At 47.5% G+C, this 26,650-nt stretch overlaps 2 protein-coding genes across 14 annotated transcripts in view; one reads left to right on the plus strand and one right to left on the minus strand.

Annotated features, from left to right (window-relative positions):
• The window catches only part of PPFIBP2 (PPFIA binding protein 2), a 173,050-nt gene extending 155,751 nt beyond the window's left edge, over positions 1-17,299 (plus strand). For 9 of the 11 annotated variants that reach the window (XM_049890266.1, XM_049890260.1, XM_049890262.1 and 6 more), the window contains 8 exons: positions 4,253-4,403; positions 4,681-4,792; positions 5,033-5,121; positions 5,840-5,962; positions 7,232-7,357; positions 7,782-7,970; positions 9,248-9,424; positions 11,625-13,099. In XM_049890266.1, coding sequence (XP_049746223.1) covers positions 4,253-4,403; positions 4,681-4,792; positions 5,033-5,121; positions 5,840-5,962; positions 7,232-7,357; positions 7,782-7,970; positions 9,248-9,424; positions 11,625-11,852 — 1,195 coding nt within the window. In that variant the 3' untranslated portion in view covers positions 11,853-13,099. The other 2 variants (XM_049890264.1, XM_049890265.1) reach the window with 2 other exon arrangements.
• LOC126079332 (NADH-cytochrome b5 reductase 2) lies at positions 17,271-26,558 on the minus strand. Of its 3 annotated transcripts, XM_049890279.1 has the most exons (10): positions 26,322-26,558; positions 25,889-25,970; positions 25,112-25,255; positions 24,801-24,873; positions 22,339-22,445; positions 21,903-22,032; positions 21,154-21,237; positions 20,132-20,217; positions 18,625-18,724; positions 17,271-17,716 (listed from the first exon to the last, which is right to left on the minus strand). In XM_049890279.1, exons 2-10 carry the CDS (start codon positions 25,949-25,951, stop codon positions 17,544-17,546), a joined length of 960 nt encoding a protein of 319 aa, XP_049746236.1. In that variant the 5' UTR covers positions 25,952-25,970; positions 26,322-26,558; the 3' UTR covers positions 17,271-17,543. The 3 variants fall into 3 exon arrangements, with proteins under 3 accessions (XP_049746236.1, XP_049746237.1, XP_049746235.1); XM_049890280.1 differs by lacking the exon at positions 25,889-25,970; XM_049890278.1 differs by lacking the exon at positions 26,322-26,558 and having other exon boundaries at positions 25,889-26,124.
• Positions 26,559-26,650: the final 92 nt, after the last annotated feature.

Below are 26,650 nucleotides of genomic sequence, written 5' to 3' on the forward strand. Positions count from 1 at the left end.
ACTCTTAGGCAGAAATTTGATGTAACCACATGCTGATCTCCTCTGGAATTTATATTTAGGTAGAATTTAAAAAAAAATTGTTACTGATACTCCTATAGGAAACGTACTTTGTTACTCAAGCTCTCCAGCTCCAGTCCTTCCCCACCGAGTGAAACAGTTGTCTTTTAAATATAATATTTGATGATGACATTTTGTAGGAACTGTCAGGTTATTAAAGAACAAGTTTTATTACCTTTTTCCCAGGTAAAGTTTAATTGATTTACATTTCCAGTTCTCACTACTGAATAGGGAATGCCTGTTATCATGCATACCCATGTCAGCATTAAGTATTTAATTTTTTTTCTTTAACTCTATAGTTGTGTATATGTACAGGGGCCCTGATTGCACAGCAGTTAAGAGCTCAACTGCTAACCAAAAGTTGAGTTGCTGTCAGGGCTCTGTTTTAGTTGTATAGACCTCTGAAAAATATTTAATTTTTGTATGTTTGTCATTTTATTTCCTTTGTGAAATAGCTTTGTCTTTTGCAGATTTTTATTGAGTTACTAATGTCTTCCTTATAGATTTCTATGTGCTCTCTATGTGTTAAGATATTCAGCATCGCCTGTAATAATTGTGACTCTTTTTTTAGGTTTGTTGCAGAATTTTACTTCTGTTTTTGATACCTTTTGGTGTATGGAATTCCTGGGATTTCGTACAATGAAATTCATCAACTTTTCCATTGTGATTTCTTTCATTATTTTGTTTTAAAGTTTTTTAATGAGTTTTTAAAATTGTGTTTGACTGACTGACCTATTTTGGGATTTATTTGGGTATGTGGTGTACAGTATTTTTTCAAGAAAAAGGCCGCATAGTGAAATGTTTAAGAGGGCAGGCTCCAACGTTACATGGCCGGATCCTATCTGTGTGAAGGGCTTTCTAAGTTTATCTGAATTCATTGCTCTTCAGGCTTCCAGTTTCATGGGTGGTCTCTGAAGACAGCTTCTGTGCTTCAGGCCTCGTTTTAGTGCCTTTCCTTCATATTTGTGGCCAGAGTGGGATTTATCATGAAAGTAAAGAAGCTCAAGCTTCCAAAAGAAAGGCCTGGAGACCTACTTTCAAAAAATCAGCCATTTAAAACCCCAGGGAGCACAGTTTTACTCTGACACACATGGGGTCACCATGAGTCAGAATTGACTTGATGGCGACTGGTTTTTGAGTGTTTAGTATGGGCCAAACACTGTGTTAAAGTGTTTTCTTTGTATTACTGTACCTAATCTTCATAATTCTGTGAAATAGGTGCTATTATTATTCCCATCTTACAGATGAGGAAACTGAGGTTCAGGGAGGAAGTAATAAAATTGCCCAGGGTCACCCCGCCTAAAAAGAAGCTTAAGCTTCAAAGCCCCTTACTTGCATCAGTGCCTTCCAAGGTCCAGAGAGAGTCTATTCAGTGTGTCCATAAGAAGATGCAAGATCAGCAGTCATGTCACACTATGAATGTGTCTTCTGGCACTTGAGTGGAGCCCTGGTGGCGCAGTGATTAAGCGCTTGGCTGTTAACCAAAAGGTCAGTGGTTTGAACCCACTAGCCGCTCCATGGGAGAAAGATGTGAAAGTCTGCTTTCGTAAAGATGTACAGCCTTGGAAACCCTGTAGGGCAGTTTTACTCTGCCCTACGCTGTGACTGTGAGTTGGAATTGACTTGGATGGGAACAGGTTTAGTTTTATTTTAAGCTTTTGGTTCTAGCACTTGGCACCAGAAGTATGAGGTAGTGGAGGAGAAACAACATTTGAAATATACAAAACCAGAGGCTAGTCTGGGGAAAATTCTTCCGAAACCATCAGATGTGCAAAAATCATGTGTTTTGAGAAATCTACATAAATAAGGTATTTTAAGCACAATCACTTTTAAGACTGCTGACTGTTTTTACTCCAACCACTCCTCTGTCTATAATTTCCCTTATATCAGGTGATGTTGGAATGGCCATGGCATTTTTGGGATCTGGCTAAGGGGAGGTTGAATTGGGGACCCATTAGTTTGAGTTTAGTGGGCCTCTGTGTATGTGGTTTGTAGTCTCTTCATGTTTAATTAAGTTATTGCTAGCTGCCCCAGTGTAAAAATATTTTCCTGGATTACTCCTACCTCCCATTGTACCAATTTGCCCAATGCTGCAATGTGAAGGTGGAAGGTCAGAGGTCATGTTACAATACAAACATGTCCTCTGTCACTTGACTTCAGAAGTATGAGGGAGTAGAGGAGACACAACATTTTAAGTGCACAAAACCAGAAGCTAGTCTGTGGGAAATTCTTCTCAATCTTCTTTCTGACCTCATAGAACATATGATACAATTGTTCACAGGTGAAGAAACAATCAAAAGAGTGTGCAGCCAAAATATGAGGATAGGAAAGTATTATAGAGGTATATCTGGGAGTGAATCAATTAAAATACTTTTCTGGATTTTATGATGCTTTTCATTTTTTATTGTAATTTTTTGTGACTTCTTGGAAACCTCGGTTGCATAGTAGTTAAAAGCTACAGCTGCTAACCAAAAGGTCTGAAGTTTGAATCCATCAGGCGCTCCTTGGAAACTATGGGGCAGTTCTACTCTGTCCTATAGGGCTGCTGTGAGTCGGAATCGACTCCATGGCAATGGGTTTGTTTTGGTGTGTGACTTCTTATTCTAAATAAATATTTACTGTGTACCTAATTCCATATTCAAATTTTATACTTTTCTTAAAGAGGGCCAAATTTTATAAGCTTCAGGCCTCAAAAAACTTGCATCTACACCTGTTTATAGTCCAATAAAACCCAGGCTTCATACCATCCGTGATCAGCGCTGCCCCGGGGCACACATTGTCTCCAGCACTTGTTCTAGACCAGCGTTTTTCTTGTCATTTCTTGCTCTTTAAGGGATTCCTTTGCCGTAAGAAGAGCTTAGCCATACATTCTTTTTTCTTTTTTAAACCCAGCATGTTATTGGTACTTTCCTGGGAGGAATTTTTCTGAATATCCAGTCTTTTATATTTTACAAATCTCCATTTATTTAAAAAAATGGATATAACATTGCTTTCTCAAGCTCCCTACCCACACCCCCCCCCAAAAAAAAAGACTTAGAATTTTGTGTGTGCCATTATATTCACACTTTAAATGAAAAATTGATGTCTTTAAGAATGGATGGCTTTATAATACCCAGTCGTCCTGTCTCGGACCATGATCTAGCTCTTCATTTATTCATGCCTTTTTTTATGTTGCTCAGTAGAGTGTTGTAATTACCCCATCTCCTGCCTCTCACCATCACCTTCCCATCTACATGTACAACCACATAGGACCCATACATTCCTTTTTAAGGCAATATGTAGATATTTCTATTTTGGGTTGGTATGAGTAGGACTTTTCAGTTGTTTTAATAAAAATATTAGTATCTGTATTGATGGTATGTAGAAAATTGTTGATTTTTATATATATACACTATACAAATTATATATGTCTATATGTGTGTGAGTGTGTATGTGTGTGTGTGTGGATGGTCACACACAATGGCTTGTAGGTAGACCATCATATTATCTGGAAATAATGGCTTTCTTTTATTTCTACTTTCTAATCAGCTGTGCTTATTTTTATTTTATCTTCTTATATTGGCTGCTATGAGTCGGAATTGACTCGTCGGCAGCGGGTTTGGTTTTTGGTTTTTTTTAAATTGGCTGCAACTCTAATAACAGTGTTAAAAGTACTGATAAAAATATTGTCTTTTTATTGATTTTAATTTGAGTCAGAATCAAGTTGACGACAACTAACAACAGCAATTGTTTCATTAATAAATAAGTATTGTTGATTGGAGAGTTGGAGAGTTGTTTTTTAATGTTAGAGAACTGCCCCCCCTTTTCCTAGTTTCCTAAGCGTTTTCCTAAGAATGATGTTGAACTTTGTTGAAACCATGATTGAGTTGTGGATCTCTATCCTAATGCAGTCGTGGCACATTGACAAGTTTATGTGGACCTGTGGCACATGTAAACATGGCCCCATGAGGGTCATATAAGCTGCCCCAGGCACCAAGTAGCTGGAGATTTGAAACTGAGACCATGAGTTATCACAGAAAATTCTAGGGTCTACCTCAAATGATTGTGTTGCAGTGGAATTTTGTTCAACTAAATTCCATGGTCAGGGTTGTTTGTTGAAAAAAAAAAATACTTCATTTTGGTGAGACTTTATTATATTCAGATGGAGCCTCAGGCTGGCACACTAACAGGAACATGCTGTTTTCCTGCTCCCCAGTGATGCCAGTGCCCCCTTTGCCCAGTGGAACACAGAGCGTGTATGTGCCTGGCTGGAGGACTTTGGCCTGGGTCAGTACGTGATCTTTGCCAGGCAGTGGGTGACAACTGGCCACACATTACTGACAGCTACCCCTCAGGACATGGAAAAGGTAAGGGCTGAACTCCAGACAAGGTGGCTCCTACTACTTCCCAAATCAATGCACCAGGAGGTGAGTTCCCCCTCCGCCTCTCCACATACATGCATGGGAAGGTGGAGTGAAGAAGGACAGAAGAGGCAGAGATTCCCTCTGTAGCTACAGGTTGACACTCCAGGGCACTGTGCAGAGATCTGCTGTCACACTCTCAGAGTATCTCTACATGATGGCAGCCTCTGGGCCAAATTGCCTTCCTAAATTTCACATCCAGTCTTCCACCTGTCAATTTCAGGAGCTAGGAATTAAACACCCTCTACACAGGAAGAAGCTGGTTTTAGCAGTGAAAGCCATCAACACCAAGCAGGAGGAGAAGTCTGCACTGCTAGACCACATTTGGGTGACACGTAAGTACGGGCACGTATGTTAGGTATGCTTCTGGCAGCTCCTAAGGGGAGAAAGAGTTTCCCTGTTGGAGCTGTACCTCACAGACAGCTGTCTCCTTGTGAAAGGCAAATGGACTACTCAACCTTTTGGGAAATAAAACTGGGACCTCAAAATGATAATTTGCTGCCTTTTTTTTTTTTGCCTCCACATTCTCCCGTTCTCATGAATCCTGACACAGCTGTTTCTTCCTGTTTCTGTAGGGTGGCTTGATGATATTGGCCTACCCCAATACAAAGACCAATTTCATGAATCCAGAGTTGATGGACGAATGCTGCAATACTTAACTGTGGTGAGGATTTTTCCTTTAAATATTTCAGTTGTCCCTATGAGCACTCAGCTCAGGTGTACCCATGGTTGTCATTTAAGCCTGATGCTACTTCCTTCCGCATGTGCTTAAGGTCTTAAAATGGTATCATTTGTTACGTACCAAAAAAAAAAAAAAAAAAAAAACCCGTTGCTGTCGAGACAATTCCGACTCATAGCGACCCTGTAGGACAGAGTAGAACTGCCCTGTAGAGTTTCTAAGGAGCGCCTGGTGGATTTGAAATGCCAACCTTTTAGTTAGCAGACCTAGCTCTTAAATAGTATGCCACCAGGGTTTCCATTTGTTACATAAGAAGTCTGTAATTATTAGAGTGGAGTCCTTGGGTGGTGCAAATGGTGAAGCACTCAGCAACTAACCGAAAGGTTGGCAGTGCAGTTTAAATCTACCCAGAGGCACCTTGGAAGAAAGTCCTGGTAATCTACTTCCAAAAGATCACAGCCATTGAAAACCCTGTGGAATACAGTTCTACTGTGAAACACATGGAGTTGTCATGAGTCAGAACAGGCTCAATGGCAACTAGTAGCAGAGTACAGGTTATTGCGGTAAAAGAAGCTGTTTGTATGTTCACGTGCATCTTCCTGCGATGCAGTACACTTGTCTATGTTTGGTCTTAGAAGGGACCTTAGGGGTCTTTTGTCAATCTGGTAACACTGGTTCATCAGCCAAGACTTTCTTCTTCCAGAATGATCTACTCTTCTTAAAAGTCACCAGCCAGCTACATCATCTCAGCATCAAATGTGCCATTCATGTGCTGCATGTCAACAAGTTCAACCCACACTGTCTACACCGGCGGCCAGCTGATGAGGTGAGGGCAGGATACGACCTATTCAGGTAGCTCTGAGCCAGGACACCTGAAATATCATGTGAGAGAAAACAAGAATGACATCATCAGAGAAATGGCTGCATTCTGCACCACTGTGCTTGGGATTCTTCCCCGTGCTAGTGCTCTTCAGTTGCCTTATGGTGCCCAGAGCACTCCTGTTACCTGTACTTTGTATCCTGGGACAAGCCCTAGATGTCCAGGCTCCTACCTTCCTTTGGAGAACTTGGAGGCATAGGGTTTAGGGATGAACACATTCTATGAGCCAGAGGGCAGTAGCAGCAAGTCTTTCAAAGGCATCATAATGAATAAAAGAGATGGTACAAAGGAAATCGGGGGGAAAAGACAAAATAGAAAGATGGGTGCCAAAGTAGGCAGAGGAGACAAGAAGAAGAGCTAGAGAGGAAGGAGGGAAAAGGAGACCATAAAGAACCAGACATTTCAGAATAGATTTTCCTATTGGTAGAAACAAAATTAACCGATCTCCAGGGCCAGGTATACAGGGGATCCATGAGTAGGTTTTGCTGGAGAAGAAGTACTGTAGGTCAACACAGCAACCAAGATCCTGGCAAAGTCCCTGATAATGTTCCGTGAGTCTGGGAGTTCCTTGTGGGCCTCGAAGCTAAAGCATTGTCAGTCACACTCTGTCTCCTCTGTTCTTGGGAGCTAAGGCTAACAGTTTTGTAAGACTGATTTGGCTTCGTAAGAGAGTAAAAACTCCTACCTCTGCCCTCCGTCTGTTTCCTCCCTGTTCACAAAAAATGTTTTGAATGCTGTATACATGTTAGACACAGTGCTGGGCATTTTGAAGCCCTAGATGCCACTTGAGGGCACTTAGGTGTGAGTATTTTAATGTGTGCTCCTCTCAATTATTTGACTGAACCAGGGAGATCTTATGTCTATAAAACATTCAGCTCAGAATTGACGGTCAAAGTTCTGTTGAATCACTGAATGAACGATTATAAGCCTTCGTTTATTAGTCCCAAAGTTAACCTGAGACTTGGGGAGTGACAGGGTTCTGGAATCAGATTTTTCAGTGCAGAAGATCCTGCAAGTTTCAGCAAGAACTCTGTTTCTTGGAAACTGGGAAGGCTGTAGGCAGATGGCCCTGGCTGGCCTAGGTCAAGGCCCAAGGGCCCTATTATCATTTCTCTGTTGGTGAGGTGTTGGGGGTCTGCATTGTCTGAACCACCCTCTTGGGGCAGGTTAGGACCTATTAACCTAATTTCTTCACTCTCCTTCTCCCTCTCACAGAGTAACCTTTCTCCTTCAGAAGTTGTGCAATGGTCCAACCACAGAGTGATGGAGTGGTTGCGATCTGTGGACCTGGCAGAGTATGCTCCCAACCTTCGAGGGAGTGGCGTCCATGGAGGTCTCATTGTGAGTAACTCTTTGGACTAGCCCACCTGTCCACACCTGGTGCCAACTAGAGTATTCTGAAACTGATTTCTTAAGGGCAGGCATAAATCCTAGTAAAAGATAATTGATATTTCATCTGCAGCCCTTGCGTAAATGAAAGTCTCAAAGAAAGTATTTGGATAATTTGCGATTGAGGATTAATATACCTCATGGAAACAAGATGGCCTCTGGGAGGCATTCCCTAGCAACAGACCCAGAGGTATTCTAGGTCAGTAGGGTTGCATGAGGATCAACCCTTCACAAAGCAACCCCACCTGTCTCTAGAGGAGCCTTAGCCCCTGCTCTGGAGGGACCCACAGGCCAATGGGGGCTGATTTCTCAACATCACCCACCTGGAGCCATCTCTGGTCTCCACTGAATAGCTTTGTCTGTGGTTTCTTCTTAGATCCTGGAGCCACGCTTCTCTGGGGACACACTGGCTATGCTCCTCAATATCCCACCACAAAAGACGCTCCTTAGACGCCACCTAACCACCAAATTCAATGCCCTGATTGGTCCTGAGGCTGAACAGGAAAAGCGAGAGAAAATGGCCTCACCAACCTACACAGCTCTGACCACCACGGCCAAAGTGCGGGTGAGTTCCAGACCCTTCTGGGGGCAGGCGCCAGGGCCTGCCTCTGGTCCTTATGTTGTTCAGCAGCTGGCCCTGTGCCTGGAGCCAAGCCAGGGTGTGCAGTCTGCATAAGGAGTCATCTTTCAGCTCTGCTGTGGGAGTCTGGCCCCCTTATCTGTTATTCTTTGCTAAGCAAGTTCCCTGCCAGTCTTGAATCCAAGGAAGAAAATGTAGATTTCTTTACACAGAACCAATGTGAAGGAATCCCACATAGATGCTTATGGGCTCAGAAATTGCATCTATTCTCAAGCAGCTGGGAGCATATGTGCCACCCCAATGCTGCTGTCACTTCTCTTGCAAAGCAGATTAGTCCCCAAGTCTGGGTTCCTTTGAGTCAGGCCCCTTGGTGTGCCACAGTGCCATGGAGTCTCAGTCAAAGCTGTCCTGCCTACACAGGGAGTGCTCTTGGCAGCAGACCCATTTGTCTTATGCTGAGGTGGCCAGCATGCCACTGTTAAGAGGTTCTGAAGTTGTCCCAGCACCAGCACCACTCAGCAGGACTTTGAATCTCGCAAAGCCTGAGCCACACTGTCTTTAGACCACATCCTTTCCAGACTGCAGGCTCACAGCCTGGCCTCCCTCAGGGCCTCTGATCTGACCTGCAGCCCTCAGAGCCACAGCCCTGCTTGTAGAATCCCTGGAAGCCAGGCTGGCCCTGTCCACAGCAGCACGTTGATGCCTCAGGTCCAGCTAAAACTCACACAAAGACCTCCTTCCCCAAAGGGCAAGACAGGAGGTATGCTGGAGGTGGAAGGTGGGGGGAGACAATCAGAAACAGCACTGGCCAAAGCTGGGGCATGGAGGAACGCCAAGCTAGGACTGTGCAGTGTGGCTTCCCACGCACTAGGTTCTGTGAGGGGAAGGGAGGTGCTCCCTCAGATGGTGCAGGCAGCTGTGCTGAGTCAAGTCCTCTGGGCTCAGCCTCTAGCTTAGACTGCAGCGTCCTCTGGGAACTCCTAGGATGTCTGAGGAAATAAAATCACTGGTGGGGCAGCAGGGCATGAGTTTTTGACACAGGACTGTGGAGGAGCTGCAGTTCTTGTTCAAGATTAGTTATTTGTTGGCCTTCTCTGGCTTACAGTGGGACTTGCTTATAGGGAACTCTGTTAAGATTTTTTTCTTGAAGCAGTTTGCCTTATTCCTTTCCTCATGGGCCTACTCTTAAATGTAGTGTCAGTTATATTTGCATACTGGCTTGATCATCTCCTTCTCATAATCTTGTGTTTTCTGCATTTTAGCCAAGGAAACTAGGATTTTCACATTTTGGAAACATAAGAAAAAAGAAGTTTGATGAGTCGACGGACTACATTTGCCCAATGGAGCCCAACGATGGTGCTGGTGATGGCCACAGTGTCTACAGTGGTTTCCGGTGCCTCGGCCCTCTTGATGCCCCTGAACTAGATGGGCTGGACCAGGTGGGACAGATTAGCTGATGCCCTTGTCACCTGCTTTCTCTGTGTACCTGAGAGCTCGCAGTAACGCCACGTGTGTCATCATATAACTGCACCTCTCCCTCTGCATATGTGCATGACTCGCAGAGAACATTCCAGCAGTTGTGTACCCTTGGACCATTCCTAAGAGTGACCAGGATATGGGTTTGCATCTTTGCTTAGGGGCCAGGCGTTGGGAACTTTTGCCAAGGTGGATTGAGAAGGAAAGACACCTAAAGATGCTTTTACATTTTTAGTAATTCTTAATGTCTATCTTCAGCACCTGTGGAAATTCATGAACTCAGACACAGGTCCAAAGACCATGGACAATCCCAAGAGGCTCAGCTCTCAGGCACCTTCCCTATGCTTCAGCTGAGGGAAAGATCTCAAGTGCCTTAGGCCTGTGTGCGACAGAGTCTTAGCTGAGATAAAGGGACAAGCAGCAGGGATTTCTGCCACAGTGACAATGTAATTGTGCCTTAATACAGAGGTGGCCACATCTTTCTGGTAATAAAAATGATATTTATGTAGAAAGCAAACACTGCAACATACTCTTGTTGGAGGAAGAGAGTTGGGCACAGCTAGAGATGGAGTCCTACTCATTGCACTGAGCCTGGTCCCCAGCCAGGTACACACAGCATTTGCCCCATGAGTTGTGGACAAAGGGGATGAAGGAAGGAAGGGCCTCCCATATCCTTTAGACACTCTGCTTTGTGCTCTTCTCCTTCACAGAGGGAACCTCCTGTCTCACACACATCCTGATTGTAAATCACATCTGTCGTGCAGACCCCAGAGTTGGTTTCCACTTCAGTATCATGAGCCACCTAGTGAAGGGAATGATGGGGACGCAAGAAGGACAGGCTTGCTGGAAAGGCCCTCTGTTCTTTTGTGCATTTTGCCAGCTTTTTTATTGTTGAGCTCCTGGGGCCCGAAGCCACATAGGGGCTGGTCTGAGCGTGTTGGGAGAGCTGGAACAGACCTGTGCTGCTGACCTAGAGCTGGCTGACTGATAATGGCTCCTACAGATAGTTCCTGTCTGGCCCAGGACTGAGGGACAGACACACCTTGCCGGTCTGGGCTCCTGGTCATGGGTTTCCAGTTTACCCCAGGGAAGCTTTTGGATCCACTGGGCCCTGGGCCTCATCTGCAGAAGAATAAGAGCAGTGCCATAACTGATGGCTGGGATAGGCTTGATGACACACTGTGGGTAGTCCCATTCTGTCTGAAGTACTGGTGACACTAAGATTTGCTTCTCAACCCCAGGTAGGCTCAGGCATGGTAGAGGTACAGCCTCCTATGAAGTCTAGCCAGCAAGAGATGTGGCACACGTTCACTGGCTGGCATGGCTCGTATTTGATCCTGGTACCCAGGATTGCTGAGTGACAGTGCTCTTCAAGGCTGATACCTGGGCCTTGCAATTGTAGAGCCACAGTCAGGGTAGGCTTTGTCCTTTGTTTCTTACTGTGACCTTGTGGGAGGATCACTGCATGTGCCTGTTTTCAAGCCCGGCATGGAATTGTTTGGCCACTAATTCTCTGTGCAGCCTCAACCAAGGCCTATTCCCTTTGTGGGCTCAAATGTCCCACCTGTAAAATCAGGAATTGCACTTGTCCTTAGAGGATGCTTCCAAATCTACAGTGTCTACTCAGGTTCAGGGAAGAAGGAGCAAACCAGCATTACCTGATGAGGAGGTGGGGGTGGGGGGTAGGAGACTCCTTGGGAGTGAAGGTACTCCATCAGCAGCTCCCTGCGGGTGCCTACCTATACTTGGGCATAGTGTCTGGGTCCTACTGGTGCCAGGAATTGTCAGTCTGTTCAGCATCCTGGAGGCCTTCATCCCTGCTGCACTCTGCTCCAGGAACCAACTGGAACACTGGACATGGGCAGAAGGGCTGCTCCTGAAGGGCCTGTCTGTGCCCTGCTCCTGTGCCCCCAAGTGCCTGGGTGGGCCTCCGGGAGAGTGCATGGCTGTGTGGGACACTGGAAGCTCTGCTTTCCCCCAGGGACAGAAGCAGCATGTGCTTCACCCATCTGTCATTCCTCTGGCCTGATCTACTCCTTGGCCTTCCCCCGGGAACGTATGCCCTGGAGAAGCCAGGCCTGAGCAGGACAGGACTTGCATGTGATCTCTGCAAATCAGGAGCTAAGCCTATGTCTGCTGACCAGGCTGCTGCCCATTTTACAGATGGCACCTTCGGAAGGCATGGTGACGCAGATAGGGCTCCTCTCCCAAGACATTCACCGCCTCACGGTAGGACTTCAGTTCTCTTCCACAGTAGGACAGGTGCCAAGGAGGCCTAGGCAGCTTGGTGTGGTGGTACACAAGGCCTGGGGCATCCCTACCCCTACTCCAGAGCCTAGGTCATCAGCGCCTCTGCTGGGGGAGAGAGTAAAGGATGGTGTTGGCACTTGAGGCCAGAGCCTGAGCCCGAGCCTATGCTTGAGGGAGAAAGGACCCAAAGACCTTCTCCATAGGCTTGCTGCTGGACCTTAAGCCACTAAGGGCATTGAGAAGTGTCATGAGCCTTTGCAGAGGCCAGTTAAAGTGTATTACACCAGTCTAGGAACTGGTGTAGAAACCCAGATGCTCAGCAGGGTACCATCTACCTGGTCAGCCCAAAGCCCAAGCTTCATCTCTGGCTGTAGGGACGCTGTTCTGCCTTCTCTGCCCGTGAGATGTGTGCGTTGCCTCTGACTTGGCAGATATCACACGATGTGAGTGTTCAGTGAGCACAAACTGTATCATGGGGAGGCAGCTTGGCCTCACGGGAAGGGAAGCACCTCTGCATCCAGAGTTAGGCAGACCTGCTTCAAATCCCTTCTCTGCCTCTTACTAGCTCTGGGACTGTGGGCAAATCACTCTCTCTCTGAGCCTCAGCTTATCTGTAGAGCAGGGCTAATAATAGGCCCCTTACAAGGCATGTATACAGACTAGAGTCAGCAGTAAAAAGCCAGCCACAGAGCAGGGATTCAGTTTTTCGAGGTCCTACAACTCCCATGGCCCTTTGGTTTCTGGATAGTCCCATCACTGAGCCCACTGGCTGTAGTGTCTGTCCATGTTACCTCCCCTGTTCTTGTCCTTTGGCTGCCAATTGACCATGGCAAATTAAGAAGGTTGTGTCCCTGAATGGTGCAAATGGTTAAGGTGCTTGTCGGCTAACCGCAAGGCCGGAGGTTCTAGTCCACCCAGAGGCATCTCAGAAGAAAGGCCTGGTGATCTACTTCTGAAAAATCAACCTTCGAAAACCCTATGGAACACAGTTCTACTCTGCCATACGTGGGGTCACCATGAGCTGGAATTGACCCAGTGGCACTGGATGGATCCAAGGACAAAACAGGAGCAGAAGGGGCCCCTGAATCCAAGTGACATCACTTTTATTATGTTTTTCTTGGCTCACACATTGAATCTGCCCACCCTTCCCCTTAGCACCTCTGGTATGGCCTCAAAACAACTTCCTCCAAGGTATGAACAATTTATCACTGTCTTAATAGTGTTGTCTGTCCTGAGCCAATACTCAGAATCCCCGGACACCATGAACTTACAGGGCACCAGTGTAACACGTGGATCAGACCAGACCCAGTGCTCCTCTACTTCCTATGTAGGCCACAGGGCAGCCCTGACCAAAAAAACCCTGTTAAACTACCGCTTCGGCCATGTCCTTTCAGACTCTGCTGAGCCAGGACCAGCTGCTGAATGACTCTCGCCTGGCTACTCCCGGCTCTGATAACTGGAGATGACTTCCTTCATGGCCGAGAGCCCAGAGAAGCACGTGTGAGGGCCCTGAGTCTTTGCTTCAGTGAGGAGCTGGCACACAGCCACGTGTGGAGCCCAGAACGGGCTGGGTCTGGCAGGGGCATCTTGGACACACATGCTGACAGGAGCAAAGCAGAGATGTGGAGCAGATGTCCAAGAGATGGTCCCAGTGTCCCTATGTGTTTTCAGCCCTGCTGTGCTCTTCACCACAGCTTTTCTACCTTTTGTATTTTTATAGGTGGACTGCAGATCACTTTTGCCGGGAGGGCAGTGAGTGAGGAACACACATGCTGTTCCTGGTGACAAGTGAGAGGCTCTTATACCAGAAGGGAGGGGCTGCTGGTTCATAAAAGCTCTCCTGGAAAAGAAATGTTCTCAATCATTTGTGACCAAGCTCCGTGAAATGGTAATAGGGTGCCCCCTACTGGGCTGCTTCGAAGGAGCATGCATGTATTTTCATTCACTGGAATCAGGCAGGCAGAGGGGAATTAGGGTGGAGGGTGAGAGCAGGAAAGGAGCCATAAGACTCCTTTCCTATTGCACCCATCTGCCCTGAATCTACTCTCATCTGCAGCAGGTGTCTGCTGGTTCCTGGGTGTTGCTGGGCCTCCCAGGGTTTTAGCAGAGGAGTCCCTAATGCACATATACACACACAGGCCCTCTTCCTCCTCCCAAGCTCACCAGAGCACACTCCAAATCTCTGTCCTACCATTTTCCCTCATCATCCTCAGATGTAATTGATTAAACAGCTTCCCCCTCCCTGGAAGGCCCTTGGGCACCCCAAACTCCATGTTTCTGCCACGAGGCACCACCATGCTTTGTCATACATGGTTAAAACTCTCAGTCAAACTACTCAGTTGCTTCTCCAGTAACTCAGGTGCCAAATTCTCTCCATCTTCCTGAGTGATTTTGCTCCTTCATCTCCCTCCCACTGTGACTGCTCTAGTTCAGGCCTTGTCTCTCATCTGATTGACTGCACTTGGTCTCCTACTTGGTACCTCATCTCTCCAGTTATTCCTCTCAGGCTTGTTCTCTACCCCATCCCCAGGGTGACCTTCCCAAAGCACCATTTTAATCCTGTCACCTTTCTGCTCACAATTCCTCTGTTACAGAATTACCACAGAAGTAAAAGTTCTTAGCCCAATATCCAAGGTCCTTTATAGTCATTCAGCACACTGGCTCCTTCAACCTTCATGAACCCACTACTTCCTACCCAAATTCATTGCTCCTTTTAAGACGTGTGCACCTTTTCTGTGTCATTCCTCACTAAGGAGTGCGTTTTTTTTTTTTTTCCCAGGCGCCTTCACATGGCCAAATCTTACCTGTCAAGGCCCAGCACAGATACTGTCTCTTTAAGGATACCTTTGCTGCTGTTAGGTTGCAGGTCAACTCTATCCCATGTTTTGTCCTTTTCAAGACGAGAGCACTTCCTACATCACCTTGAAGTTTTTATGTGTCTCTTACCATACCCACCCTCAACACATACTAAGCACATGCTATGGGATGGTTCTTGTGCCAGATCCCATAGTCCTGATAGGAGTAAGGCCCAATCCTGGTGCTCAAATTGCTCAGGAGACCCATGCTTCTAGTTCCCCATCTACCCATTTGTTCACATGTGTGTGTTAAGTACCTTCCATGCACCAGGCCTGGGCTAGGGAGGGCTAGAGATACAGAAGTGAATGTCAGCGTTTCACCTAAGGGTGCTTATAGTTTATGGGAGGGGAGGGGGCATAGACATGTTTAAAACAAGTGTGCTAAAATGTTCCAAGTGCTCCAATAGAAGTCTCAAGGCCCAAAAGAGCAAGCTGTCATTTTTTTTTTACTGGGAGCTTGTGGATGGGGACTGAAAAATCTCCATGGAAGAGAGATTTGAATTTTGAAAGATGTCATAGTTTACCAGTATGCCAGAGGGGAAGGGCATGGGCTTGAAACCTCCTAGCATCCTAAGATCCTAGGAACTGCCAATAGTTTGTAAAACTAGAGCAGGGTTTCTCAACTTCCACGTTATTGCCATTTTGGGCCAAACAATTCTTTGTGATAGGACTGTCCTGTACACTGTAGGATGTTTAGCAGCATCCTCAGTCTCCACCCTCTAGATACCCATAGCACTCATCCCTCTCCCCAGTTGTGATAACCAAACATGTCTCCAGACATTGCCAAATATCCTCTGGGGGACAGAGTCACCTCTGGTTGAGAATCACTAGAGAATGGGGTCACAATGGAAGGCCCAGGGAAGGAAAATTCTGGTGAGACTGGCAGGAGCCATATCGAAGGCCTTGTAAACCAGGTTGCTGGAATTTTTCTTGGAGATAGGGAGTGGCCAGGATGTGGATTTGAGCGAAAACAGTTTAAAGCAGAGGACAAGCCTCCCTGAGGGCAGGATCTATGATTTACTCATCATGTGGTAACCAGCAAAGTATGTTCTCCTGAGTAGGGGAATCGCTGAGCATGCGCTGAACAGATGAGATGGGTGGATTAACACTAGCCTCCCTCCTCTTCCCCTTGTAGGCCCTCTGAGACTATCCCTGTTTGGAAACCCTGTGGGCAAGACACAGCTGTACTCAAGAGAGCTCCCTAGGACAGCATCCACCTCTCTCCTCCTCCTCTCTGACACTGTGACACACACACACACGCACGCACAGTAAACAATCCAGTGATACCAAGTTTCAGCGTTGCTGCTAGTATGCCAGTTTTTGTGAAACGGAAATGACTTAGGAATTAGACCCTGGTTTGAAGCCCAGCTCTGCCACCTACTGGCTGAATGACCTGGGGAGAATTACTTAGTCTGTGCCTCAGTTTCCTCATCTAAACTTGAAGAGCAGAATCCTCACAGAACCTCTGCCTTGTTAAGGGATTATATGAAATAAAGTGCAGAAGTGGCACTACCACTCCCAGGTAACATACCTGTTGCCATCAAGTCAACTCTGACTCATAGTGACCCTATATGACAGAGTAGAACTGCTCCATAGGGTTTCCAAGGCTGAAATCTATATAAAAGCAGATTGTCACATCTTTCTCCTCAGGAGTGGCTGGTGGGTTTGAACTGATGACCTTTCAGTTAGCAGCCAAAAGCTTAACCACTGTGCCACCAGGGCTCCTTCCCTAGGTAAAATGCTAGAGCAGAAGTGTATCATCCTGTCCATTGAGAGCAGATGGTGACAATGGTCACATTTATCATTTGGGCTTAGCATGATAAAGGATTTAAGGAACAGCTTCAGGAACCTGGTGGCACAGTGGCTAAGAGCTTGGCTGCCAACTAAAGGCTGGCAGTTTGAATCTACCAACTACTCCTTGGAAACCCTATGGGGCAGTTCTACTCTGTCCTATAGAGTCCCTTTGAGTTGGAATCAACTCGACGGCAATGGGTTTCTTCAGGAACCTAACTTTGCAAGTTGAGAACTGTATGGAACCACCCTCCATGCCCTCTCGTGCCAGCCCAGTGCCTAGCATTTCGAGGATGCAAATAAAGTGCCCCTCACCTCCATTTGATGTTCAAAGTGCCGGGTGTCTAGGAAGGATTCCTGGAGCTCACCTGCCCTTGGATTTACTACTGCCTTGGTGTGTGTGTTTTTAATACTATTCCCATTTCAAGGGCTTCCCGCAAGAAACAGAAGAGTACACCTGGAAAGTCCCTGAGCCCTGCTGGTAGGTTTGACCTTAAAAACACAGAACACTCTGGAGAGAAGGGTTCAAGAGAGATTACTGGGAGTTGATCATGACCCCCTAGGGTTTTTTTTTTTTTTGGATTCTGCTCTGGCACATTTGCCAGTTCTAACCCCTGTGGAACCCTGGTGACGTAGTGGTTAAGTGCTACGGCTGCTAACCAAAGGGTCGGCAGTTCAAATCTGCCAGGTGCTCCTTGGAAACTCTATGGGGCAGTTCTACTCTGTCCTATAGGGTCACTATGAGTTGGAATTGACTTGACAGCACTGGGTTTGGTTTTGGTTTTTTGGACCCCTGTGGATATGCAGAAGCCAACTCACATGCAGGGCAGGCCAAGGCCTCCGGACTGCCCAGCGGCTCCCCCGCAGAGCCACATCTCATGGGTGAGCCATACCTCATGGGCTATTTGCTTTGTACTTAAGTTTATTTCACTAATCTCCTGAAAAAGATACTGAAATGGAGCTCCTTCAGGCCTCCCCAAGGAAGGAGTCTTCAGAAGCCTCTTTGTCTCCAGCCCTTGAGCCCACCTTCTTAGGTCAACACACAAAAGAGAGGGCTGCCAGTGTGCATGCCCAAGGGTGCATTAACAGGCCCTTTTGAAAACATCACAGTTTAACATGGTAAAACTGAACTCACTTTGCAACAGATAAAAGGGACCAGGCAAATTTGTTAAAAACATGGGGTGTGTTAGTAGGTGAAAATCATGTCCTTGGTATAGCCCAGTTTCTCCAGGTTAGGGTGAGCAGCTGTCTGGATCAAGGGGGGTGGGCCACACACCAGGATGAGTGTGGACCCCCCAGGAGGAGGGAGGTGTTCCTTGATCATGTCGGCAGTAATAAAGCCTGAGCTGTACCTCCAGCCTGAAATTAAGCAGAAGCAGAAAAGAGCTGTGGGGACGCTAGGTCAAGTCTCTGATGCCCAGGCCTCCTTCCACTGAAGCCAGATAGAGGGAGGCAAGGCTGTTCTACAAAGGCTTAGGAGTCTGTACTACTGTTCCCTGCAGAAGGCCTGAAAGTAGAGGGTTTGAGTCTCAGGGCCCTCTGAAGTACTTACCCCAGATCCCAGGCTCACTGCTGGAACTCTGAGGCCCCTGGAAGCACTGACAAGGATGGAGAACAGGAACAGACGTGGGATGTACCAAGGTGTAGTGTGGGGTTTGTAGAACTGCTCAGTTGGGTGGCGCCCTCTGCTGAGCAGTGAGCTGTATGACAAGACTGGTACAGTGCCATGCAGTGTGGGAAAGGTGCATCTGAAGGGTGTGGTGGGCGTATGGGGCACGGTAGGCATGATGGTTGCTGAGTGCTGGTTGGGGCCGCAGCAGCTGTCTGGGAATCAGTATGTGGAGGACTGCTGTCTAGGTGAGGTGGGTGGTGAAGGGTACGGTGGCTGTGAGCAGTGCTGTTAGAGGGGAAGAGGGACAGTGGCCGTTCTGGGTACTGGGAACAGTGTGTGTGATGGCTGTGTGGGTTACCATGCAGAGTGCAGTAGGCGTGGGCATACACCGTGGCCCAGTGGTGCAGTAGCCCTGTGTTGCACATTGGTATACTGTGTGGAGTGCCACTGGAATAACAGACACCTGCCCTTGATTGCCTCATAAGCAGTTATCCCAAATCCTATCTCCCTCAAATTCCTACATTTCCCATGTGGAGGCAGAGCCCAAGGCTTCAGACTCCAAGCTCAGAACTAAAAAGCAAAAAAAAAAAAAAGTCCAGCCTGAGATGAGTCAAGGGTTGGGACTGACCCACAGTTGGGCCAAGGGAGATCATACCAATGGGAGGCCTGTCCAAGGTGTACCACAGCTTGAACTGGTCTGAATGAGTTCTGGCAATTTCTTCAAGCTCCACTCTCACCAAGATATCCTCCTCCGTCTAAAAAAGAAGCAACGTTAGGAAAGTCCTCCAGGGACTTCCTGCTTGTTCTCCATACTGAGTAAATCAATAAGCATACTTCTGTCCAAGCTGCCATTCTAGCTTGAGTGCCTGCCAAAGACTGCCAGGGGCAAATCAGAGTTCTGTTGCTGCTGCTCTGAACAACCCTCTCTAGTGGATGTAGGAGCTGGAAGGATATATGTTCCCACAGAGCAGGAGTGATCGCCCTCCAATTGGATGGACCATGGCCTCGCAAGGGCCGGGGTGGCTTCATTCAGAGGTCCTGGCCCCACCTCCCATACCCACACTGAGTGCCAGGCACACCAAACTCAACTGAACAAGCTTAGTGCAGGCGCAGGATCTTCTGCAGTGAATGTAATGGGCTAAAGAAGCAATACAGTAGAATAGCACTGAAGATAGAAGATATAGGAAGAGAAAAAGTCAAGAGCCTCATCTGAGGAAAAGGAGCCAAAGCCAGAAGTAACTTGTCATAGACTCAGAGGTACTGCACAGAAGACCTGGATCTCATTAAAATGCGTCATGATTCTTGTCCCAATAATTCTACTTTGGGGATTCTGTTTAATAATCAAAAAATGATCAAGCCTAGGGACAAAAGCATTCATCATAATGCCATTTATAATCATGGAAACTGAAAATAACCTGAATGTAGGAAGAGATTTAGTAAATGATAATGTAACTTGATATAGACTATGATTAAAATTTTTATGAAGAGTTTTAATGAGAAAAAATGCCTGTGGTAATGTTGAATGAAAATATATATATATAGTTGTAAACATGCAGCATACATAGAAAAAAAAGACTAGAAAATATATATGAATATTTATCAGGAATAGAATTATATATTATTTTCTTCTTTATGCTTTTCTTTATATTTTTCAAAATTTCTATTGAGGGCATCTATGATTTTATAATCAGAAAAAAAAAAAAAAACGTATTAAGGAAGGAAGACACAGTACTCAGGATTGGCTGGGGTAAGAGGAGTGTTTAAAAAACAGAAATAAAAGCAGCCCTGGACTCAGCTCCCCGCACTGCCGTCGAGTTGATTCCAACTCAAGAGTGACCCTATAGGACAGAGTAGAACTGCCCCGTAGAGTTTCCAAGGAGCGTCTGGCGGATTCGAACTGCCGACCTCTTTGTTAACAGCTGTAGCACTTAACCACTACACCACCAGGGTTACTATGAGTTGGAATCGATTTGATGGCACTGGGTTTGGTTTGGTTTTTTGGACTGAGCTTCTTGGGCTGCCCCCTGCCCTTGTGCTGCCCACTAAGTACTCCCCAGGTAGCGTGAGCTAACTCAATGCAAGGAGAAATAAATGCAGAGTCCCTGCTCAGCAAGCATTCCATCTTCCCACTGCCAGCTCAAGACTGATTCAGCAGAACTCACCTGGTTGGCGAAGACAAGGGACATCTTGGTGTTGTCCCTGGGGTTCTTGGTAATGTGGCGTATGAGCTGCAGCATGGGTGTAATCCCTGGAACACAGTGGGCAGGCCAGCTTTCCCTCATCTCTGGTGCCCACAGGCCCTCCCATAAAGAGCTGACATTTTTCTTGGGCCCAATTATAGTTTTCCCATTGTAGTCCCGGAAATCCAAAGTGGAAAACAGCCCTGCATTTGGGTTTTGCCTTCTAATGCAACAATAAATCCAAAGCCCTTTCTCATTTTAATATGGCAAGATGGAAAGCAAGATGGCTAAGAAATCAGAACTGGGTTTCACTCCCAGCTCACTAACTGTGTGGCTTGGGGTGAATATTTACCTGTCTGGGCTTTTCTGTTTCCTCATTTGTAAAAGAGAATTAATGAGGAATCAATGTGATAGTTTTGAAAGTGCCTATTATAGTGCCTGGCACATCATAAACAAACAAACAAAAAAACCCCAAACCCATTGCTGTCAAGTTGATTCTGACTCATAGTGACCCTATAGGGCAGAGTAGAACTGCCCCATATGGTTTCCAAGGAGCGCCTGGTGGATTTGAACTGTCAACCTTTTCGGTTAGCAACTGAACACTTAACCACTGCACTACCAGGGCCATTGGTACATCATAGGTGCTCCTTGAACATGTGTTCTCTTCTTTCAGGTGTTCAGTTCAAGGGAGGGGAGAGTCAGGCTTGAAGTGAATCCAGGAGCCCTTGGGGGACCATGGATGGTCCTGCCCAACCTGGCCCCACAGACTCATCCATGTTCCCCAGCCTGACCTGAGAGGCTCCTATGGCTCCCCAGCAGCTGCCAGGTTGGTTGAGGGGAGCATGGCACACAGGGTTAGTTCCGTGGCCTGTCAGTGACCACGAGTTCCCACCCATAAAAGCCAGAAGAATCTCTAGGCTCAAATGACTTCAATGTCAGAAGGGTCTCAGAACTTACCTTGTGGATGAAGTCCCCCACCACCCCCACCCCAAGATACCTCTTACCTGTGCCCCCAGCAATCATTCCCAGGTGACGGACCAGCTTTTTTTCAGGCTCACTTGTTTTGTCTGGTCTGACTGCAAGATTTCCTGGAAACACAGAGGATGCTTCTGACTTCTGAAGCCCTCGCCTGAGAGCCTGCAAAAGATCACTGCCTTTCCTGGGGGGTTCCTGGAGTCAAGTCAACCAAAGGGATTGGCTGTACCATTTTAAACCAGAGAAGTGGGCCAGGGTGGCCTCCTCAGTTAGCCCCAATATACTGGTGCACAAAGTGAGAACAAAGCTGGGTTTCCTCAGGGAACTGCTAGACCTTTTCTTATAAGGAAAGAGAAACACAAACTGAAGTTAACATGAGCCCCACAGAGCATTTTTACAAACCTGCAGCAGTGAGTGAGAAAATAAATGAACATGTGAGTAAATGCATAATTTTGGAATCCATCCCATCCATCCCATCCATCCATCCATTTTTTCAGTATTAGGTGCCTCTTATGTTTTAGGCATTATGCTGGGCATACAGTGATGAGGAAACACCAAATAATTCCCCTGATTTAGTGAACCTTACAATCTCATAAAGTGAATGTGTGAATGAATGATAGGTATGATGGTAAATGAATTTGTGTGTGAATCAAAGAATATATGAAGACTTTAAAGACAAGCCTATGTGACTCAAATCTAAAAAGTTTTCTAGATCAATGGAACCACCCCCAGAGTCTTCTCCCATCCAGATGGAGGCCAAGTGTGAGCCCCCCAGTACCTAGACCATGGTAGAACAGGCGCCCGGTTGGCCCTCGAAATAGGATGGTGTCCCCTATTTTCATGTTCTCCAAGTATTGAGTCATCTTCCCCCCTTCAGGATACTTGGGGTGTACATTTTTGAAGTAGATCTGAAAGACAAGGCCGTATGGTTTTCACACCCCCAGGTGTGAGGCCACAGCCACACACAACTTGAAAGTGCACTTGCTACTGGAAATTATGTCTAGAAAGTCCTCTGCTCTCACAATTGCTGCAAACAATCCCTGAAGACACTACGAGGCTACTTGTAGCTCCACTGTTAAATGACACTGCTGGAAAACCCAGTCCAGGGCAGTGTCTCTCAGAGAAGAGGCATTGCCCCTCCATTCTACTACCCCTTGGCCCTCAATAGGCTATGTGAACTTTAGGCAGCTGGGACACTGGTGACCATCATTTACCTTTACAATTAAGTCCACAAAACCTTGGTCATCATCACTGGAGACAGGGGTATAAGCTCTGATCACAAAATCATCATCAATTTTAGCCAGGAGATGGACATAGTTACCTACAGAAAAGGCATCAAATGTAAGTCCAAGCATGGGTCAGGCTAAAGAGGACGCAGAAATCCCATAGTACTGAACTTCAGTGAGGTGGGCACATAGGATAGGATAGTAGGGTGCATGGTGGAGTGGGGAGATAAACAGAGAAGGAGCCCAAATTCAGGATGTCTGGGTTCTAGGCCTGGCCTTGTTACTCAGTGTGCTACCCTGGGCAAGTCACTTCACCTCTGTGGGTAATAGTCTCTTCATCTGTAAAATAAAGATGTTATACTCACTTGCTTCAATCATAGTGTAATTGTGAGCTTCTGGTACAGGAAGCTCACTGTCAATGTACGCTTATTGTGTCAAAGTGCTTTGTGGAGCAGCAAGAGCTAACTGCAGTTGGAAGTATTAAAAATTACAGAATGTTTCCCTATAAAAGCAAAATATGTTGCCTTAACAAACTCATTTCTTAAACTAGATGTATCACTGGATGTATACCTAACTCATCTGTATCCTAGTGCCTGGCACACAGTAGGCTTAGGCTCAAATATAAACACTGTAGGGCCACCAGATTTGGACACACATGGACCAGGAGTTCTAGCAATAGCATTGTGTCTTCCTGGCCCGTGGCACTGTTGAGGGGCATCAGTGAAGTTTTGAATCATGTAATTCTGCCCCTCCAGGGCAGAAGTGACTGGTCCAGGTATAGCCAGGGACCTCTGACTCATAACTAGTACATCCTAGTGACAAATGATGGGATGAGCTTCCCAGATTTCTGTTGGATCTAAACTGGGAGGCTTAAGTGACTAAGGTAATTAGTAGCAAGGGCAGGAGCTGCAGTCAAGAGATGCTAAGAGCTGGAGGCAAGTGAAAACTCCTTGTTAGAGTTTCTAAGGGAGTAGAAACTGTAAGCATAAGAAATTGACAGAAAAAAGAGAGATCTTAGGAGAGACAGAGAAGGAAGGGAACAGGATGGAGGGAAGGAGGAAGGGGAGGGGGTGTAGAAGGGCAGGTCCTTCAAGTTGTGTTAGGACCACAAGCTGAAGCCTTTGGGGGAGGTCCTGAAGCCTGAGGCACAGATACTCTGGGTTAAGACAGGCTCAATGACTCTGGCCATGTCCTAGCTGGCCACCATGGATATCCAGGAATAAAAGCCTGAGCCATCTTCCCTCTGAATCTGAAATTGGAAACCTGGAAAGACTCTTTTGGATGCAGCCAACCTGGGCCTGGCCTGGCTGTGTCTCCAGAGAAAATGAACTGCCCTGACTGGTCCCTCAGGCGCCATCTCTGAGCCCTCAGCAGACTCCCAGAAGTTTCTAACTTACCTTGTCCCACTAACTTTGTACTACCTACACCAGGACTGTGGGGAGAATAGACCAAGGCAGGTTCTAAGAAATTCTATTTCTCAAGAGTTTTTCACTCTTTTAGGCCTCTTGCCAATAATACTGGCCCCACAGGCCAGGCAGACGACTGAAAGACAGCCTGATACTTAGCTCTTATGGATGCAGAGGCAGAAAGGAAGCAGCAAGGAGGCTGAGGGACCCAGCTGGCAGTCTGGTGTGTAATTTCATCACCTGGTATGGGTGAGGTCAAGGTTTCTTCCTGTGTACACAGGGCTAGTAGGCCGTGGATTAGGACCTCCACCAGCCAGGTAAATCGCACTAGCAACTTGTACAACGCTTCTCTGACACCCCAGCCCTGGGCCTAGCAGAGGTTTTCCACCTAAGGCTAATTTCAGCCATCTGATGGTGCTACAAACTAGAAATGGGGTAAATCTGAACCCTTAAGATTGCTAGGATTTGTTTCCACAATGGGTCCCCTCCTTGTATGGATATAAGGTCCCTGCAGAGAAGCTACAAAGTGGATGGAGGAAGAGGCACTTTACTTTCTCTCAGTCTCCAGAGCTGCAAGAAAATAAATTTCTGTTCTTTAAAGTCACACACTTGTGGTATTTGTGTTACAGCAGCACTAAGAAACTAAGACATCTACTATGTGCACAGCACTTTTCAGTTTCTAAATTTTCACATCTATCAATCACTTTCCCCTCACAACAATTCAAGGGCCTGGGTAACTGCGTTTCATAGACTGAGGCTCAGAGAGGTTGAGGGACTTTCCTAAGGTCACCCAGCAAGAAGCCTGGGATGAGATCTTTGTCTTTCTGACTGTATGGTCGCTGAGGTATCACTTTTGTGTGGGGCTGAAGTGAACAATGAGAAAAGGAAATGTACTACCCCAAGCCCATCTTCCTACCCCCTGAGCTTATATGGCTCTGGAAGTGTGTCACAGCAACCTCCACACCTCAGCTGTCTTTCTGCTAAGAGCAGAGTGCCTAGCCCTGCAAGGGCCCAGGCCTAGTGATGACACCAAATCCCACTCACCTACAGGAAGCCCTAAGACATGGTCCCTCGAGGGCAGTCCAAAGCGAAACCTCCGGGTGTTGTGGCTGATTTGCTAATAAAACAGAAAACACAAAGGCAGACTCTGTCAGCTTTCTAGAAGCCTTGCTGGACAGCTCAGATTCCTAGAAAAGGAACTTCATTTAGTGCTACCCCAGCGGACATACAATGGTAGTGTGGAGCAAACTCGAGGCCATGAAATGTCTGTCTAAATGCCCTGCCTTCCCAGCCAGCAAATTCCCCATGACTCTTGTGCCCCACTGACAGGGGACAGAGTGGGCCCAACCCATTACCTCTTTCTCAATCAAGGGCAGAGGATACTTGGTTTCAGGGTCCTGTAAGGTGATAAGCTTTCTTCTCCTTGAGTTCTTGTTCTTCAGGGCCAACATGAGCACCGTCAGCCCAATGACAGTGATGGCAAGGAGCAGGGATGGGTCCTGACCAGACAGAATGTGAGCGTGAGCAGAGCAGCTCAAGTCTCACCCGCTCTTCATCAATGGCAGCTCTCATATATAGTGCACCCTCTCCGCACCAAAGGCACAGAAGGAGTTAACTATGCCTGAAAGAAACTTGGCAGAAGGAAAAATACTAAAACAGAAGGCAATTGAGCCTGTGGTGGACCAGAGGTAGGGAAGTGTCAGGTCCCCTGGACCAAGCCTGGCAGATGGCCAGGCAGACGGTGATGAAGATCACCAGGTCCCCTTCAGCCTACCTGCCTTCATCTGGGCTACATCGAAGAGAATACCCTCCTTGAAGTAGAAGGGATGAGGGCCAGTTTTTGCTCCTACATCATTGCTTCTAAATACACAATTTAGAATGGAGACCTAAGCTCCCCCTCCACCGAGGGCAGAACTGGGGCAGAGGGCTGTGGGATGGACACCCCATCCTTCCAAGGAGGCTGTGGCTGACAGCAGGCCTGGGGATGGACTCACCTCTCCCACTGCCCCCACTCAGGCCTAGCTAAGATACGGGCGGGGTGAGTAGCTCTCTTTAGGGGGAGCTCTGGGACCTTAGCACCTCTGCGCACATCAATACTTTTCAGAGCAAGCGAAGGAGGCCTGGGCACTCACCTGCCAGCCAGCTTCCATGCATTCGTCCCCGAAGCCCAAGCCGCCCCGCTCTGCGTGGCTCATTTCCCGACCCTAGCCAGATCTAGGGCAGATTCGGGGAAAGGTCTGCCCAGCTCTCTCCTCACGCCGGGGGAAGGGGGGAGCCTTGATTCCCCGTCCCCCGCACCACGCCTTGTCCAAATCCCGCTCCGGTCCTAGACCGGCGTGCCCGCTCGCCCGGCCCTCCCCGGTCCAGCCCTGACCGGCACTGGCCTCTCCTGGCCCTCCCCTCCCCCACGGCCGCCATCCCAGCTCCCGACGGCCCGTGGGCCTTTCCTCCGCTCCTGGAGGCCTGGTCGGACTTTCGCCCGCTCCAGCCCGCCTCCGCGCCGCCCCCCGCCTTGTCCTCCTCCCTGTGGCCTTCTTGACACGGAGCGGCTCCGGCCAAACCCACCCTGAATGAGACGCCGAGCATGCCGTCGAGCTGAGCCTGGCTGAGGAGGCCGGTGCGCGGCTCCCCAGCTGTCCTGCCGACCTGTGGGCGCCGCCCTGCAGCTCCGCCTGGCGGTCGGGAGAGCCTTGCACACACGGGCCCCGGGCGGACGCAGAAGGCAAGCGGCGCGACCCCGGCACCGGGACCCCCACGGACAACCGGCAGCAGCGCGAGGCGGCTCCAACTCTGCAGCTGACGCAACTCCCCGAGTGGGGCCAGCTCAGAAAGTTCTTTCTCCGGTGAGTTAGACCGTCGTCCGGACCTCCTCAGGACCGCGCTGAGTTCAGGGG

Source organism: Elephas maximus, chromosome 7 (assembly GCF_024166365.1).
Source record: "Elephas maximus indicus isolate mEleMax1 chromosome 7, mEleMax1 primary haplotype, whole genome shotgun sequence".
NCBI lineage: Eukaryota > Metazoa > Chordata > Mammalia > Proboscidea > Elephantidae > Elephas > Elephas maximus.